This window comes from Brassica oleracea, chromosome C4 (assembly GCF_000695525.1).
Source record: "Brassica oleracea var. oleracea cultivar TO1000 chromosome C4, BOL, whole genome shotgun sequence".
Taxonomy (NCBI): domain Eukaryota; kingdom Viridiplantae; phylum Streptophyta; class Magnoliopsida; order Brassicales; family Brassicaceae; genus Brassica; species Brassica oleracea.
The window spans coordinates 44,594,684-44,611,913 of NC_027751.1; the positions used below are offsets into that span (position 1 = coordinate 44,594,684).

The window sequence follows — 17,230 nt, forward strand, 5'->3', positions numbered from 1 at the left end:
CTTTTGAATATTTAAGCAACTTAAGAGTTTGGCGATGGAAAATATGTAATGCTCTTATAGTAGAGTTTGGCGATGGAAAATATGTAAGGAGCAATATATCACATCACGTAAGGAAGAAGAAATGACAAGAGGTAAAACTGATGGGAACCACATAGGTGCATGAAAATTCCAATGGGGTCCATAGAGAGAGAGAGAGAGAGAGAGAGAGAGAGAGAGAGAGAGAGATTAGGACATTTGAATGGAACAGCCTTAGACCGATCAATCAGTCGGTGCGGTGTGGTTTCTATTACGACAAATATCGATAGATCTCACATGTGGCATCATCTCATTACCTTCTACCGACAAACGAATCTAGTTTTTAGACTTGCGAGGAAAGTAACTGATGTTATTCCCATTTTGTGTGATTATAATTATAATGCATATTTCCAAACTTTTTTTTTTTTTTTTTGCCATCTATAATATTATTTATCAAAAGGTTTACAAACATAAGACCCAACAAACTAAAGGGCACCCAAACCAAAAACAAACTAACCCAACTTTAAAACTAAAAGAGGCCCAAACAACGTCCATCCAACCCAAACCGAAACAAGACTCGACAGTCCTGCTACGTGTCGAAACCACTGTGACACCGAGAACACATGTCGGAGCCTCCCATCGCCTTCACCGCTTGGGACAACCCGCCGGAACCCGCCGGACGTTCACCGGAACCGACGCATCTTCACCACGATCAATGAAACCACAAGGTTTCAACCAAACTCCATCATCTTCCTCGCTTGATTCAACGTCTTGGGAGAGCATCATCGGACAATCGAGATCTTATCTCAAGACTGCAAGCCACCAAACCACCCACAAATCGACTCATCTCCTCGACCGGACCTTGCGGGCCGTATAACGCCATGCAAACCCGATCCAAGGCAGAACCACACAGATCTACGAAATCACCAGAGATTAAAACGTCTACCATCAATCCTCTATGACCGACATACAACATGCGACATCAATATCAGATCGAGAGACAGAGTATCAGATGAAGCACAAATTCGTAGATCGACGAAATCAGGATTAACCCAAGGACAAAGCCGACGATAGCGGGACTGAAAAAACCACCGCTTCCCGGAAACGTAAGCCGGCGAAGTAGAAGCTAGAAGCCTCCCCTTCCCAGAGACAAAGCGGACGAACACCACCGTAGATTAGGTGTCTCCGAGACCAAAAAAGAAGCGATACCCACTGTTCGGAAGGGAACCACCGCGACTCTCTATCTCTCAGAGAGAGAGGAGAGAGAGTCTACTATTCCCCCCTTTAATCCCAAACTTTTTTCTTATCTATGTAAATGTTATATTGCGGAAAATTAGAAAGAGAAATACATAAAATTCTATAAATTAATATTAGTTAAATTAATAAATACTATAAATTAATAAAAAATTAATTTAACATTAAATTGATGAAAACACAACATAATTCGATAAATAATAAGATAATAATATTTGTTTTAAAAATTAGCTAAATATAAATTCCATTTTCATAAAATTAATATATTTATATAAAATAATAAAAAATTATTTTTAAATGAATTTCATCTCTAATTTTTATTTTATTTTGATATTTTAATATTATTTTATCAAATAACACATAAAAATTCATTTGTATTCTATCCTACGTATTAAATATATCAATATCTAATTAAAATAGCTGGAATTAAAATTTTAAACGAATATAATGTTCTTCATTTTATAATTTTAAGATTTAGTTGAAACAATGTGTTTTTATTTTGATGATTTATAAATCTTAATTCAAAAGATCAATATGTGAATCTGCTAATAAATTTTATTTTATAATAATTTAATTCAATTTGAAAATTTGATTTTACTAGAAATATAAACATCGGAATCTGCAGAATTTTTTTTTCAAGATTTGTGAATGCTAGTGGATATAATCAAAGAAATATTGGTTATTGGTGATAGTAGAGCAATAAATCAAAGTAGATGATTTAGTTGAATTATTTAGCATCATTTTAGGATTTTTTAGATTTAGGAAAATTCAAAAATATTGAAATTATAATATTTTTAATCTAAAAGATTTTTTTAACTTTGAACTTGAAAAAAAATTCATGGTCCAAAATATTCTGTTATTTAATAAGTGAAATTACTTTTAAATCCAAGCCGGAAGATCTTCCCATTCAAGCGAAAATCAAAAAATCAATTTGAAACAGAAAAAAATGAAAACGCGTGTAACTTACACCCGTCAAAGATCCATCAAAGGCTAAAAAAATTACTCAAAAATCTTATCATTTTTTTTTGTTAAAAATGTTAAGATATTGTTACAAAAGTTTTTCGTTTTTGACAGAATTACAGAGACGACAAGAAACGGAGAACAGAAATAAAAACCTAAACACAACTACAATCTAACTATAACGAGGCAGACATAACAACCACAACCGAAACTCTGAGACTCGACCTAGTCCGCACCAACAGCTTGCCGCAAAAGGATGAGCCAAGTTCAACCGAGAGTCAAAATCCCGATAATTTTGGCCTCCCAGGTGATCCGCTCTTAAACGTAATGGCCCAACCGAAAACAGCTCACCGAGGGCTTCAAAGCACCCGCCTGCAAGAATATACAGCCACAGAGAAAGCCTAGCACCCACAACAACCAAATCGAGCATTTATTAAGCCCGGAGACGACCTGCACAAGATGCCTTTCCGAGTAAACCAGGGCCGCAAACCCCGTACTCCCTACCCCGAGCCCGACCTGCACACAATTGTCACGCAACACCACCACAAGAGCTCAAACAAACCTATGTGATGCTGGGATGTGAGCGAAGACCGAGCGTTGAGTGAGGCGGCCAAAGACACGAGGGCCACCAAACGCCCGTAGTTGCCGAGAACCGACCGACTGAAATTGGTGCTGCTGCAACCGAGACCACAGAATAAGGACCGCAAAGAGAAGAACAGAAGGTGAGGAAGCCTTGCGAGCGGCCACCGAAGCAGCATAGACGACCGCCTTTTAAACCGTTGACAATACTTACGCGAGACGGCCACAGACCTCGAGCACCAACCCGCCTGCGAGCTCTAGATCACAAACTCGCCGCCATGGTAATGAGACCCACCAGCACACACCTCGACTAAGGAGAGAAGCAATCTGAATCGGCGAACCGACGAGAACCACCCATCCGAGCCAAAGAACCCTCTAGACCAGAAGCGGCGAACCACCACAGATCCAAAAGAAGACCCACCGTTCTTCGCCTCGTGGACCGAGAATGCGTGACGAGATCGGAGGAGAAAATCGATCTCACACAAACCCCAAAAAGCCGACTGCAACTCCCACCTGCCTCTCGACCTCCTCGCCGTAGACCCATAGAGAGCTGATTGACAGCCGGAAACGATGCTCCTCTGCAGCGGAGCAGATCTCCGACCTCAAACCCTAACCCAGGACGACGAGCATATCGGACGAGAACAGGACAGGCGGAGCGGCGGCATGACAAGAAGGAGAAACCAGAACGGAGGGGCCTCTGGTCGCCGGTACGCGCCGCCGCGCACCGTCCGGGCCGGAGGAAGCAGAGCCTTAGAAGTCGCCTTTTGTTGGAGATAAGATGGAGAGAGGGAGTCGGGGGAAAAAATAAACCCGTAAAAATCTTATCATTTTGTTTGTATTAGTGCCTAATACCAACGATATACACAAATATAAAATCGAGATGATTGATACGTCTACAAAAAATCTCTTTTTGGTTATTTAGAAAACAATGTCTTTTTTTTTTTGTTCAAACCAAAGTCTTTATGCGAATGGTTTTCTGGTACCATTTCACAGGTTCAACAAAGTTTTACTTTCAACAACGTTGTGTTATAACATCCGACGACCCGATCGTTTGAACCTTAATTCTTCACGTTTACAAAGAAAACAAAATACATATTTTACTACTGTAAAATATTCATAATATATAAAGTTAGACAAAAACAATTATACAACTTGGTTTAATTTCCAAGTTGTAACATACATATTCTTACCCGCTAAGCAAGACATCCATATAGTCATTTTCATATAACTATGATACATCTTTAGGTTCAGTCATCTTCGTGATGACGCTATCCTCATAATAGCTAAGAACTTCATGAGTGGAGTCAACCGTAGCTGACACTCCCATACCGGAGTCGTCTGCTGTTCATGATCTGCAAGTAATCTGTCGGCCCATCACAGTCCAGTTTTCGAAGGAAGACCACGGTCCATAGCTTGATTCTTCTTCTCTTACATCATACCAGTGGCGGATCTAGAATACATTTTTATCCGGGGCAAAGATGAAAACTATTAGCAGAAAATAATATGTGAGCAGGGGCGTAACAAATTTTTGTAAAAAAATTACACTGAATTTGAAAATTTCATCGGGGGCAACTGCCTCTCTCTTACTTCATGTGGCTCCGCCACTGCATCATACATGTTCGTATTATATCGTATAATTTGTACTATATCATAACATCATCGTTCATAGATATCATTTCCATTATACCATAACATGTCATTATATCGTTTCGTGCATACTTATATCATACACATTTATATCATCATATTATTTCTTATATACATTTAGTAGATATAACCAATCATTATTTCACACAACTTATTACTATCAATTATTAAAATCATATAATCATAGAATCATTTGACAGCTCATTTTTCCATGTTCCCAAACTCCATACCATCTCTCCTTCTACGTGGACATATATCCATGAGTCCAGGATGTTCCTGCCAAATCTGAACTCAGTCCGAACTCATTTTCCAGCCAAACAAGACAATTCATCAAACCTATCACTCTGTTTTACTGTGCATCAAACTGGTTTAGAAAGACATGACTAACTACTAATCCGACCGTCCGCTTCACAATCTCACCGTTGATTATGAAGTCGAATATTTCATGATTATCTTTACCAAATATCAACTCGATGAAGATTCAGTTACCTTGTCAAACGGACTCTTAACAATGCTACAATAGAAAAGTTTCTGCAGATTTAAATGACTTTGGACCAACTTTGAAGGTGATTTACTAATAGATCATATCTCTGATGCGTACTCTGGTTGATTCTATGAACTCTCTGCAAGGATATCTTTCCATACATTACTTGTTCGTGATTCACTTCCTTTTATTCTGACCGTAATCCTCTCCTAAAGTAGGTTACCAGTACACTATTTCATGGGTTCAAGTTGCAGGTTTTTTGACAGATTTAACATAATCCTGTTGAACAAGTAAAAGACACATCAACTGATTATTACCTCTTCTGGTGGTACTGTTAGTCCAAACAATTTCTCGAACACGTACTCTGTCGAAAACCACCTCCTTCCTAATCTTATTTTCTAAAATCAGACCAGAATAACAGGTACAAAACCCCAGCTCAAAACTAAGAAAAAAACAGATGAAAACACTTAAAATTATTAGAACAATAAGAAACTTGCAACTTATGTTGCAAATACAAACAGTAAAAAAAACAATATGTTAGATACAAGGTAAACCAAAAAGAAACGAAACAAAATCATAACCGATTAACAAAATCACAACATTTATCTTTTGTCAGAAAATAACAAGCATTCGATAACAATACTCAGTAATCATATGACTACATAAACAGAAAAACTACACATTAAAAAAAAATGAGAGAAAAACCACACATTGTGAAAACGATGTTTTAGATGCCTCAAAATGAGGTTTTAAGTAGGTTTCAAAGTTGGTAGAAGAAACCATAAACACTTCAACGTCTGGCTGTTCTTCTGGTTTTAAAAAACCTCTCTCTCACTGAGATTAACTCCTTTCTAGCTTCACTCACTGCCAATCGGTTCGCGGAAGATTCTTCAGAACACCGAAGTCCCGCCTCCAGTACCATAGTCAAACACTCAGCAATAGGGAAACCGACTCGGAGACCATTATGAAGAATTGATTCGTCTGTAATATCCAACACTCCTACTGGCAACGCAGATTTGATGTAGCTGTGCAGGCTAAAGTTTCCCTCTAAAAAATCACAGGTTGGTCTTTTACCGGTGATCATTTCTAAAAGCAGAATCCCAAAGCTATACACATCACCATGTATTGATGGCTGTCCTCCCACTCCATACTCTGCACCATAATTCATGTAAGCAATAGTCTAACATATACCCCATATGTTTTAATTGTCGTTTTAAATTTATGCACACAAATTAAGAAAATTTTAATTATGCATATATTTTCTAAATAAAAACATCATTATCTATATATTTAATCACATTTCAACCAATACAAAAATCTATTGAAAAAAGAAAGAATCATATAACATATAAAATTAATAAATTTTGCATTGAAATGTTAAAACACATTTATTTTGAAACGATAATTTTACAATACAAAAGTCTATTGAAAAATATAAAGAATCATATAACATATAAAATTAATAAATTTTGCATTAAAATGTTAAAACACACTTATTTTGAAACCGAAATTTTATTCTAAATGACAATTAAAATGAAATTCATGGAATATAAGTTACACTAATTTTCTTCATATAACATAAGAGATGTGTGATAGTTTCACCTGGCGCGGCGTAGCCGATTGTTCCTCTAACACCAGCGGAACTTAGTTGGTTGAATAAAGACTCCTGATCAAAGCTGAGAAGACGAGCGAGACCGAAGTCGCTAACATGTGCAGTCATATCATCGTCCAGGAGGACGTTGCTTGGCTTAATATCGCAATGAGCAATAGCTTCAAAACAGTGAACATGAAGATACTCCAAAACAAAAGCCACATCTACGGCAATGTTGAGCCTCTCAAGAAGTGTCAAGTCTCTTGAGGGCCTATGAGTAGTATCTTCCACTTCCTCGGGGGTGGAGCCACATATCAAGGCTTCCATTAGGCATGAACTCATAGACGAGTGCTTTGAATTCGTTTCCTTGAAAATCAGTACTCGAACAAGCCGTCAGTAGTTTCACAAGGTTACGATGCCTTATGCTCTTGAGGGATTCACATTCTGCAATAAAGCTCCTCATTGCTCCACGTCTCTGCATGTTTAAAACTTTCACAGCAACAACCTTGTTCTCTGCAGGGAAGGAGGCTTTAAACACGGTACCAAAACTTCCTGAACCAATCATATTGCCTGAAGAGAAGCCATCAGTCGCATTTCGGATCTCTCCATAGCTCATCCTCTCATGGAAGACCTCCAACGTGGAAGTAGCTGGGTTATTGGTCTGCTGGTGCTTCTTTCTTCTTCTGAACAAACATAGATAAACTGAAGCTACGACCAACAGCAGCAAGAGAAACGATATGCCAATGCTTACTCCAATCTTTACATGTTTTGAACGAGAGGAATGCTTTGATCCCCTTGAGCATGGCTTGAGTTTCAAATCCTTGATGCCGTCTCCACAGAGATTTTTGTTTCCAAAGACAGAAACTATGGAAACATTCTGAAATTTTCCTTCTGTAGGAACGCTCCCTTCGAAATTGTTAAAAGATAGATTGAGATATTCCAACGCAGAAAAGTTTGCAAGATATGCAGGTATACTTCCAAAGAGACTATTATTGGAGAAATCAACTTCTACAAGACCCTTTAACCCTTGTATATCCGGAAAGGCTCCATCGAAACGATTTCCTTGCAGCAAAAGTGTTTCCAAGGAGAGACAGTTTCCCAAAGTTTGTGGAAGTTGTCCGGATAATTTATTATGTGCAGTCCATAGATCAACAAGATTTTTAAGTTGTCCAACATCTTCTGGTAGAGAGCCAGTCAAAGAATTACCTGACACATCTAGTTTAAGAAGGGATTGAATTCGCATAATATCCTGAGGTATAGTCCCAGACAACTTATTAAACCCAATCACTATGTGTAGTAGTGAAGTACAGTTATTGAGACCCCGAGTAATGGTTCCTTCAATGGTATTGTTGGCCAAGTATAGTTTCTCTAATCGAGTGAGGTTTCCTATAGAAGATGGTATCTCTCCAGATATACTATTATAACCAAGATCCAATGCCTGTAATCGTAAAAGTTTACCAATAGAGGTCGTGAGTAAACCTGTTAGCATATTTCCTCCTAAAGAAAGCACTTGTAGGCTTATGAGATTCCCGATTCCGTGAGGAATGCTTCCGGAGATGACATTTTCTTGAAGGTCTAGAAATTGGAGGTTTGTGGAGAGATTTGCAAGGGAGCTGGGCAAGTGACCACCAACCAAGCCTACTTTTACTAGCGGATAAAGTTACTAGCTGGGTGCAGTTAGTTAATGCACCAAGAAACTGAAGATCTCCAACCCAAAAATTATTAGAAAGAAACACATATTGCAATTGCCGTAATTTTCCAATGCTCGAAGGAATACTTCCTGTCATGTTGTTGTCATTGATTAACAATTTTTGAAGAGAAGATATATTGGCAAGTGTTGCTGGAATGGCTCCTTTGAAATAATTATATCCCATGTATAACTCCACTAGGTTTGGTAGCAGTTTACCAAAATCAGTTCTCAAGGAACCCGAGAAATAATTATTTCTTATGAGTAAATACTCCAGTGATGAGAAATTGTATATTGCGTTAGGAAAACCACCAGAGAACTTGTTCGCTGCTAAATTGAAAACGACCATTTGATTCAAACTAGCTATATCACCCGGAATTTCTCCTTCTACACTGTTATCATGTAATTGAAATTCCGTGAGTGATGTCAAGTTTCCGAGAGATGAAGGGAGCTTCCCTGTCAAGTTGTTTTGACTAAGATCCAACCTGACAAGCTTCGTCAATGACCCTAGCTAGCTCTGAACCAACACCTCCTCTAAGATGATTTGTATCTAAATAAAGGCGGGACAATCTAGAGCAGTTAAATATGCTGATTGGAATCATTCCTTCTATAGCATTAGAACTTAGATCCAAGAAATGAAGTCTAAACAGATTTCCCACCTCGTGTGGGATGGTTCCACCAAAAGAGTTATTAAAGAGATCAAGTGATATGAGAAACGAAAGATTACCAATAGATGGTGATATCACCCCACTCAATTGCAACCCTCCGAGGTCCAAACGAGTAACTCTCTTGTGTTTGAGGCCGCATGTAACTCCTTCCCAGTTGCAGAGAGGGAATGTGTTATTCCATGAGGACAAGACAACTTGTGTGTCTTTTGAAACTTGAGATTTGAAGTCCAGCAATGCTTTCCTATCAGTTTCATCACTAAAACCATATGCTTCAAGTAACATGAAAGCACTCAAAGAATATAAAAGAAACAATCTCATGTTTTCTTTTTGCCGATAAGTGAGAAGAAGCAAGTGCAAAATCTCTTTTGTCTTTTTTTTTTTCTTGTGAAGAATGGTGAGCCAAATTGGGATCTACGACACTGGCTCACAACTACATATACCAAAGTATAAGACACCTCCAGAATCCCGACTACTTTGTACTCAACTTCCAGGTCGTCTGAGTCAACTGTTCCACTAGTCTCGTTCTTATTAGAAAGTATTGCATGGTGGGACAGTTTATGCTCCAAAACCACTTTGTTGGCTACTTAGACCAAGATTAATCCGGAGTTCTTAGAGTGGAATTGTTAGCGGAAGATAATAAACTGTTTCTTAGCTTTTAACTAAAAAGGCTAAGAACCGGTTCTTAAAGTCCCTATTTAAGAACCAATTTTTAGTTTTTTTTAGTTAAAAGTTAAGAAACAGTTTCTTAACTTCCGTTGAGAACCCCTTCCTAAGAACCTCGAGTTAATCATGCTCTTACATACAAACTAGTATTATTACTCCGTGCTAAGCACGGCTAGTTGCTTTCAAATCATTTAAAATAAAATTGTTCCACTAGTCTTGTTCTTGTTAGTGTAAGAAAACCGACTTGAAATAAACAATGAAATACAAAATGATAATAAATAAATGAGAAAACTGCTATTCAAACACTAAGTAGAGGTTATTGGTTGTTGTATTTTAATGGATTTGAAAATCCGAACTAAATCTAGTGTTATTGGTTCTATGATTTTAAAATCATGTGTTATTGGTTTAATGATTCATAAATTTTATATTAAATCAAGTGTTATTCAATCGTACGAATTTACTAATATATTTGATTTTATAATGGATTTGAATGGATTTGTTTGGATTTTTTAGTTAAAAATACAAAGACTCAAATCCGAGCGAAAACCTCCGGATTTGCATATTTTACTTGGATTTATAAAATATTATATGAATTTCTAAATCAATCAAAATATATAAACCAATAACACCTCGTAAACTTTCAAATTAAAACAAAAAGAAAACTTCAACTCATGTTTTAAAAGTTCTTCAATTTTAATTTTTTTTATCGTTTTAAGTTTTTACTCTCATATTTTGTTGATTTGGCTATTAAAAAACTCAAATAATCAACTCTTAGACTCGATTAAAAAAACTAAACATATGTTAACTCTTTAACGACATCGTATAGCTAAGTTTTTAATCAGTTTTCAAAATGGCATTGTTAGGGAATTAATAACAAACATTTAGTTTTTTAATCGACTTTAATAGTTGACTATTTAAATTTTTAAAATGGCCGAGTTAATAAAATATATGAGTTAAAACGACTAATATTTAAAATTTGAAAAAAAATTTGATTCAAATATGAGTTGGGATTTTTTTTTTTTTTGCTTTAGTTTAAAAGTCTAAGGTTTTAAAATTTTAATGGCTATCTTCTCATAAATAAATAGATGAAATTGAAAATGTTTTCGTAAGCAATTTATTTATGTTTCTGATTTTATTTAATTGTTTTCAACCAATAAAGAAAATTAGTTTCCACCAAACTTTTTTTCTGGTTTAATTGGGAGATGACAAATCCTCGTATTCTCATGGCAGTTGCCGACGGGAACAGAATCTGAACTCCGCTCCCAAAGATCTTCGACGGAAACAAAATCTCAGATCTGATCGAAGAGGAGGAAAAGAGATGGATGATTTCTTAGACAAGTTGCCGGAGATGGATCTGATGCGCTCGGAGAAGATGACGCTCGTCCAGCTTATCATCCCCGTCGAGTCCGCCCACCGTTGCGTCACTTATCTCGGCGAACTCGGTCTCTTACAGTTCCGCGACGTGAGTGTTCAGATCCGCCTTCTTCTTCTCTCTACAAATCGATCGGAATCTGTTGCTTTTCGTCTGTTTAGATTATTTCGAAATCAGTGGAAACATCGAGAGATGCACAATGTAGGGGAGTGATTATTATTCTTTGATCCGTTCTCCACTGATTAGATTGCTTCCACCGCGAGTGGACATGCTCAGTGATGATCTTTGCAAAATTTGTTCATGTTCTGTTGAACTGGATTGATAATTAGATTTAGCATTAACGTATCTCCGTTAGTGTTAAGAGTGAGATGTGGTGAATTCAAAGAAGCTGATACTCTCTCTTATCTTCGTTTCATTAACAGCTAAATGCCGATAAAAGTCCATTTCAGCGCACATTTGCTACTCAGGTATCAACTCAGCCTTCTTTGTTGTTCTGCTACATTCGATTCAAGCGTGTGTGTGATTCAATTGCAGATAGGTTATGTAATTTACTGATTTGGTGGGAAAGTTTGGGTTCACATAGATGTATATTAGGCTTGGTAGAAACTTCGTCGAAATATGATGATTCTTGTTTGAGGAATTTCTTGTGAAGAATGTATTTCCATCATCGACATATATAATGGTAGTTATTTAACTTTGTTTTTAAAATCTATAAAAGATTTCTTCTTAAGAGTTCATTTATTTTTGAAGTATAATCGTAGATTCCTCGTCTTTTGTATTATATTAACTCTCTCACGCAGGTATATATTGTTTACCAAGCCATGATTATCCGCAGTGAGAAGCTGAGCATATTGTTCAGCCTTGAAAATATTGGTTCCTTCTTCATATGTTTTATCTGCCATATAGTCATTACTGTTACAGTTTAGTTTGTATGTTTTCTCTTTGTATTCGCTCTACTTGATTGTTGCGCTGAAATATGTTTTATGTAATACAACTTTGAGATGAAGATGCTAAATCTTATTAATCACATTTGTTTTCGATATCAAGTGGTATGTTGCAAAATTCATTAGCCACCAAGCTTCTCTGCTCACGCAAATTCTTTTGGGTTTTTAACAGGTAAAGCGATGTGGTGAGATGTCAAGGAAACTGCGGTTTTTCAAAGATCAAATTGATAAAGCTGGCCTAAGATGTTTACCACGCCATGAATTAGAACCGGACATTGAGCTTGGCGATTTAGAGGTAAGAAATGAATTTTCTAGTGCTCTTTCTGCTGATAAGTATTTGGTATCTATTGTAAAGCCTTTTTTTAATGGGGGAGGAGGCATGATATTTTTTATGACACTTCGTAGTTTTTTTAATAAATTGATTTCTTCGGCAGAGACAACTTGCTGAACACGAGCATGAGGTACTGGAAATGAACTCAAACAGTGAAAAGCTTCGGCTGACATATAACGAACTTCTTGAATTCAAGATAGTTCTTCAAAAGGTTGGTGTATTCGCCTTTATATCTAGTAATTGGAAAACGTTTCGTTATTCTGGTTTTCTCCCTCTTAACTACCTGAGAATTTCTTTATCAGTTGACAAGGTTATATTGTGCAGTAGTGGTTGCTCAGTTTTAAAATTTTTGTTTTGTAAGATGTGCGCTCATCGCCCTTATGCTTTATTCTTTTACTTTCTTATGTATTGCTACTTAACTTATGTTTAGGCAAGTGGTTTCCTTGTCTCAAGTAATGCTCATGCAATTGGAGATGAAACAGAACTGCATGAAAGCACCTACTCAAACAACGGTTTTATTGAGAACTCCTCTTTACTAGAGCAGGTGATTGCATGCCAAAGTTTCCCTTTAACTGCTGTTATCCGGAAACTCAAAAGTTATCTTTTCTAAAATCTCAGTTATTTTCTTCTCAGGAAATGAGGCATGAACCCTTGAATCAATCAGGACTGAGATTTATTAGTGGAATCATTAACAAAGACAAACTTCTTAAGTTTGAAAGAATGCTGTTTCGTGCAACAAGAGGCAATATGCTTTTCAACCAAACACCCTCTGATGAGGAGATCATGGATCCTTCAACATCTGAAATGGTGATACTGATCTCTTATATTCTCACAAAGTATATTGTCTTTTATCTCCAGAATAATCATATCCTAAATCAGCTAACTGGTTTTGTGGTCATAGGTGGAGAAAATTGTATTTGTGGTTTTCTTTTCTGGGGAGCAAGCAAGGACAAAAATATTGAAAATATGTGAAGCATTTGGTGCAAATTGCTATCCCATCCCCGAGGATACAACAAAGCAGAAGCAGCTTTCGAGAGAAGTGAGTTAGATATTCCAAAACTTGTTCTTTTATATGTATTCAGGGAGAGCTATTCCATGATATTTGCATGCGATCAGTAGCGCTAGTGACTGTTAGTTACTGCATCACACTATAATATCGGTAGATCTGGTGTATAGGTTTTATCCCGACTCTCTGATCTGGAGGCCACGCTAGATGCTGGAACTCGCCATCGGAATAATGCTCTTAACGCTGTTGGTTACAGCTTGACAAAATGGATGACCACGGTAAAAAAATAGCATCTGCAGTTAGTTTATTTAATAATTATCTTTTTGGTTAAGTATATGGGAGAGATTGTATGGTCCATAGTGTATGGAACAGTCATGATTTTAGCTGCCCTTTTGCTGCTAGGTTCGGAGAGAGAAAGCGGTTTATGATACTCTGAACATGCTAAATTTTGATGTAACCAAAAAATGCCTTGTTGGCGAAGGTTGGTGCCCCACATTTGCGAAGACCCAGGTATACTACAATTTTTTGTTCCCTTTTACATAAACCAGTATTTTATACTTGCAAGTTTTCAATTTATTATCAACAACGTGTGGCAGATTCATGAGGTCCTTCAGCGAGCCACTTTTGACAGCAATTCACAAGTGGGCGTTATATTTCATGTAATGCAAGCGGTAGAATCACCTCCCACCTATTTCAGAACGAACAAACTTACTAATGCGTTCCAGGAGATTATTGATGCTTACGGGTTAGTTCCACTATTGAGCAATCGTATTGTACCACGAGCATGAAAAACCCTCATCATTTAGATGCAAGTGTTTGGACTCGTGTTTCCCACATCACACAAACATGTGCTTAGAAGAACAACTGTTTGCGAACAATAGCTGAACGTCCTTCGTTCTGTATCTAATGAAGATTGAACCTTTGACTTTGTGCTTAATTGGCAGTGTTGCAAGATATCAAGAGGCAAACCCGGCAGTTTATTCAGTTGTCACATATCCCTTTTTGTTCGCCGTTATGTTTGGTGATTGGGGTCATGGTCTATGTTTGCTGCTAGGAGCGTTGTATCTTCTTGCTCGTGAAAGGAAGCTGAGTACGCAGGTATGGTTGGCAGTTGGCATCCAATGATTGCTGTAATAGTTGAATGAGAACTAATGATACTGCCTTCGAGCATAAGATGATTACGTATCAAAAAGAATATAACACACATAACACAGTTTTGTTTGTTTTGGTTAGTGGCTGATAGAGATTGTACCTGTTTTGATGAACTGCAGCAATAGTTATTTTACAATTTCCTGCTCTCAAATTCTGATACAATTTGATATGCTCTGATAGGCTTTTTGTTTTACATATGAGAAATGGTGATTTCAGTTATTTAGAACTGGTATAGAAGCTACGGATAATTACACCTAGTTTACTCTACGATTAAGGTCAACTTGAAACATAAATAACTTCTGTGGTGGATCATTGGCCTTCTGTGAAATTTCTACTGTGTGGTGTGATTTTTATTCGTTCATATCTACAGAAACTCGGAAGCTTTATGGAGATGCTCTTTGGAGGCCGCTATGTAATCTTACTAATGGCACTTTTCTCAATATATTGTGGCCTTATCTACAATGAGTTTTTCTCTGTTCCTTTTCACATCTTTGGTGGTTCAGCTTACAGATGCCGAGATACTACTTGTAGGTATGTATTATGTTTCAATCTTGATCTCTTTTATTATTTTTCTACTCGTTGCTGATGTGCATATTACTTTCTGTCCAGTGATGCGTACACGACTGGTTTAGTCAAGTACCGTGATCCATACCCTTTTGGCGTTGATCCTAGTTGGCGTGGAAGTCGTACAGAACTACCTTACCTAAACTCGCTTAAGATGAAGATGTCTATTCTGCTGGGAATTGCTCAGATGAATCTGGGACTAATATTAAGTTTCTTCAATGCCCGCTTCTTCGGCTCTTCGTTAGACATAAGGTTTGTTCTATCTTTATTTATATCTTCCCAAGCTTCTGAAATATTTCAGGGGTGACTTATGTGTTTTGTGATGTGTCATTAGGTATCAGTTCATACCTCAGATGATATTTCTGAACAGCCTATTCGGTTACCTTTCGCTACTCATCATCATCAAGTGGTGTACTGGATCACAAGCGGACTTGTATCATGTGATGATCTACATGTTTCTGAGTCCCACCGAAGAACTTGGTGAAAACGAGTTGTTCTGGGGCCAGCGTCCACTTCAGGCACGGTTTCCTCATTCTTTATATCCAAAAGCTACCTAAATTTTTGCCTCATTCTTACTCATCTTGATACTATTCTGCAGATTTTGTTATTGCTTATGGCATTCATTGCCGTTCCATGGATGCTTTTCCCAAAACCTTTTGCACTCAGGAAAATTCACATGGAGGTATATCACTGCATCTGTTTGATTTATTATATTCTTTTTGTGGTGTCTGGCTTACCAAGAGATGATTTTTTTTTTGTCTAATAGAGGTTTCAAGGTCGAACTTACGGCGTTCTAGGTACTTCTGAGGTGGATCTGGATGTAGAGCCAGACTCAGCTAGAGGGCATCAGGAAGAAGAGTTTAACTTCAGCGAGATATTTGTTCATCAGTTGATTCACTCCATAGAGTTTGTTCTAGGTTCAGTATCTAACACAGCATCTTATCTTCGTCTCTGGGCTCTGAGGTAAATCTTAGTGAACGTTTCTGCGTTTTACATATAACCAATTTCGTTTCTAATATAGTATATGACTCATTACAGTTTGGCTCATTCGGAATTGTCGACGGTTTTCTATGAGAAAGTTCTTCTTCTTGCCTGGGGGTGAGTAGTATAGGCTTAATTTTCTCACCTTTTATATCTCTTGACATTCGTTACATTATGGATTAACAGGTATGAGAACATTTTGATCCGGTTAATCGGAGTAGTGGTGTTTGCGTTTGCAACAGCTTTTATACTTCTGATGATGGAAACACTAAGTGCGTTTCTTCATGCGCTGCGTCTTCACTGGGTTGAATTCATGGGGAAGTTCTTTCATGGAGATGGTTACAAGTTCAAGCCTTTCTCTTTTGCTTTGATCTCAGATGACGATGAATAAATTCAACCTTAAACTCCTCAGCCAGCCATTTGCACATCCCACTTTCCCCTCACCCAAAAAAAAAAAAAAGATTATACGGTAACATCCAGTTGCTTCGTCTTTTACATAAGAAACCGATATATATACAGTTAACAGAATCTTTGGAAATTGGTATTTGTAGTTAATGTCAAAAGTGGAGAATGTCTTTTTTTCCCTAAAAACAGAGAACGAATTAGATCACTTTTGAGTTTTTTTTTTTAATATATATACATATCCCTGTAATGGATTTTTGGAGGCGAGAGATAAATGAGAAGTTTATGTTTGGTAGATGAAAAACATACAAGAACTTTTATCATACGTAATGGTAATGCTAATGCTAATGGTACTGGCAATGACAAAGTAGTATGTATTTCTCTCAGCTAACGTAATCGTGTTTGATACGTACGCTTGAATATGGGATTCAGATGATAACGGACGAGTTTAGGTAAGAATGTTGGGACATCAAAATCTTGGTAGTAAATTATGGTTTTGCTGAATATTAGCTTGTGAAGTAATTAATCGCCAATCATTATAAAAGTGATTGTTGTAAACTTAAGTATTTAGAACCGTAAGTTTCTGTATATTATTAATGAATAAGTCTTTCCTTTATATAGGAAATGGAAATACAATAATAGGAAAAATTACAAATCATAAACATAAACGAATTAAGAAATAGGCAAGTTGTAGCCGCCTCTTTCTCTTTTCCAAGTCTCGCGGCCGCTTCTCTCTCTCTAGGGTTGGGCCGTCTCTCTCTAAGTGTATGGACCGGTTATGGACCGGGCCGGTTATGAACATCCACCAATTGATTTATAACACTCCCCCTTGGATGCCATAACCATACAGGGATTGTAATACGTTTAATGTTGCCTCATTAAAACTTTATCAGGAAAACCCAGTGGGACAAAACCATGATGAAGGAAAAA

At 37.2% G+C, this 17,230-nt stretch overlaps 1 protein-coding gene and 1 pseudogene across 1 annotated transcript; one reads left to right on the forward strand and one right to left on the reverse strand.

The window, feature by feature from the left end:
- Nucleotides 1-5,729: 5,729 nt before the first annotated feature.
- Nucleotides 5,730-9,203, reverse strand: LOC106341169 (annotated as a pseudogene).
- Nucleotides 9,204-10,713: 1,510 nt separating this feature from the next.
- On the forward strand, nt 10,714-16,473 carry LOC106342748 (V-type proton ATPase subunit a1-like). Its single transcript, XM_013781769.1, has 18 exons — nt 10,714-11,010; nt 11,343-11,387; nt 12,037-12,159; nt 12,299-12,406; nt 12,626-12,739; nt 12,829-13,002; nt 13,097-13,234; nt 13,372-13,479; nt 13,604-13,711; nt 13,798-13,946; nt 14,146-14,299; nt 14,724-14,884; nt 14,963-15,169; nt 15,252-15,435; nt 15,516-15,599; nt 15,684-15,880; nt 15,956-16,015; nt 16,085-16,473. Exons 1-18 carry the CDS (start codon nt 10,867-10,869, stop codon nt 16,287-16,289), a joined length of 2,463 nt encoding a protein of 820 aa, XP_013637223.1. The 5' UTR covers nt 10,714-10,866; the 3' UTR covers nt 16,290-16,473.
- Nucleotides 16,474-17,230: the final 757 nt, after the last annotated feature.

Coding starts and splice junctions, on each gene's coding strand:
- LOC106342748 (XM_013781769.1), top strand. CDS start 10,867: ATGGATGATTTCTTAGACAAGTTGCCGGAGATGGATCTGATGCGCTCG. Junction 12,740..12,828: donor ACTCCTCTTTACTAGAGCAG/GTGATTGCATGC, acceptor TTTTCTTCTCAG/GAAATGAGGCATGAACCCTT. Junction 13,712..13,797: donor CCACATTTGCGAAGACCCAG/GTATACTACAAT, acceptor AACGTGTGGCAG/ATTCATGAGGTCCTTCAGCG.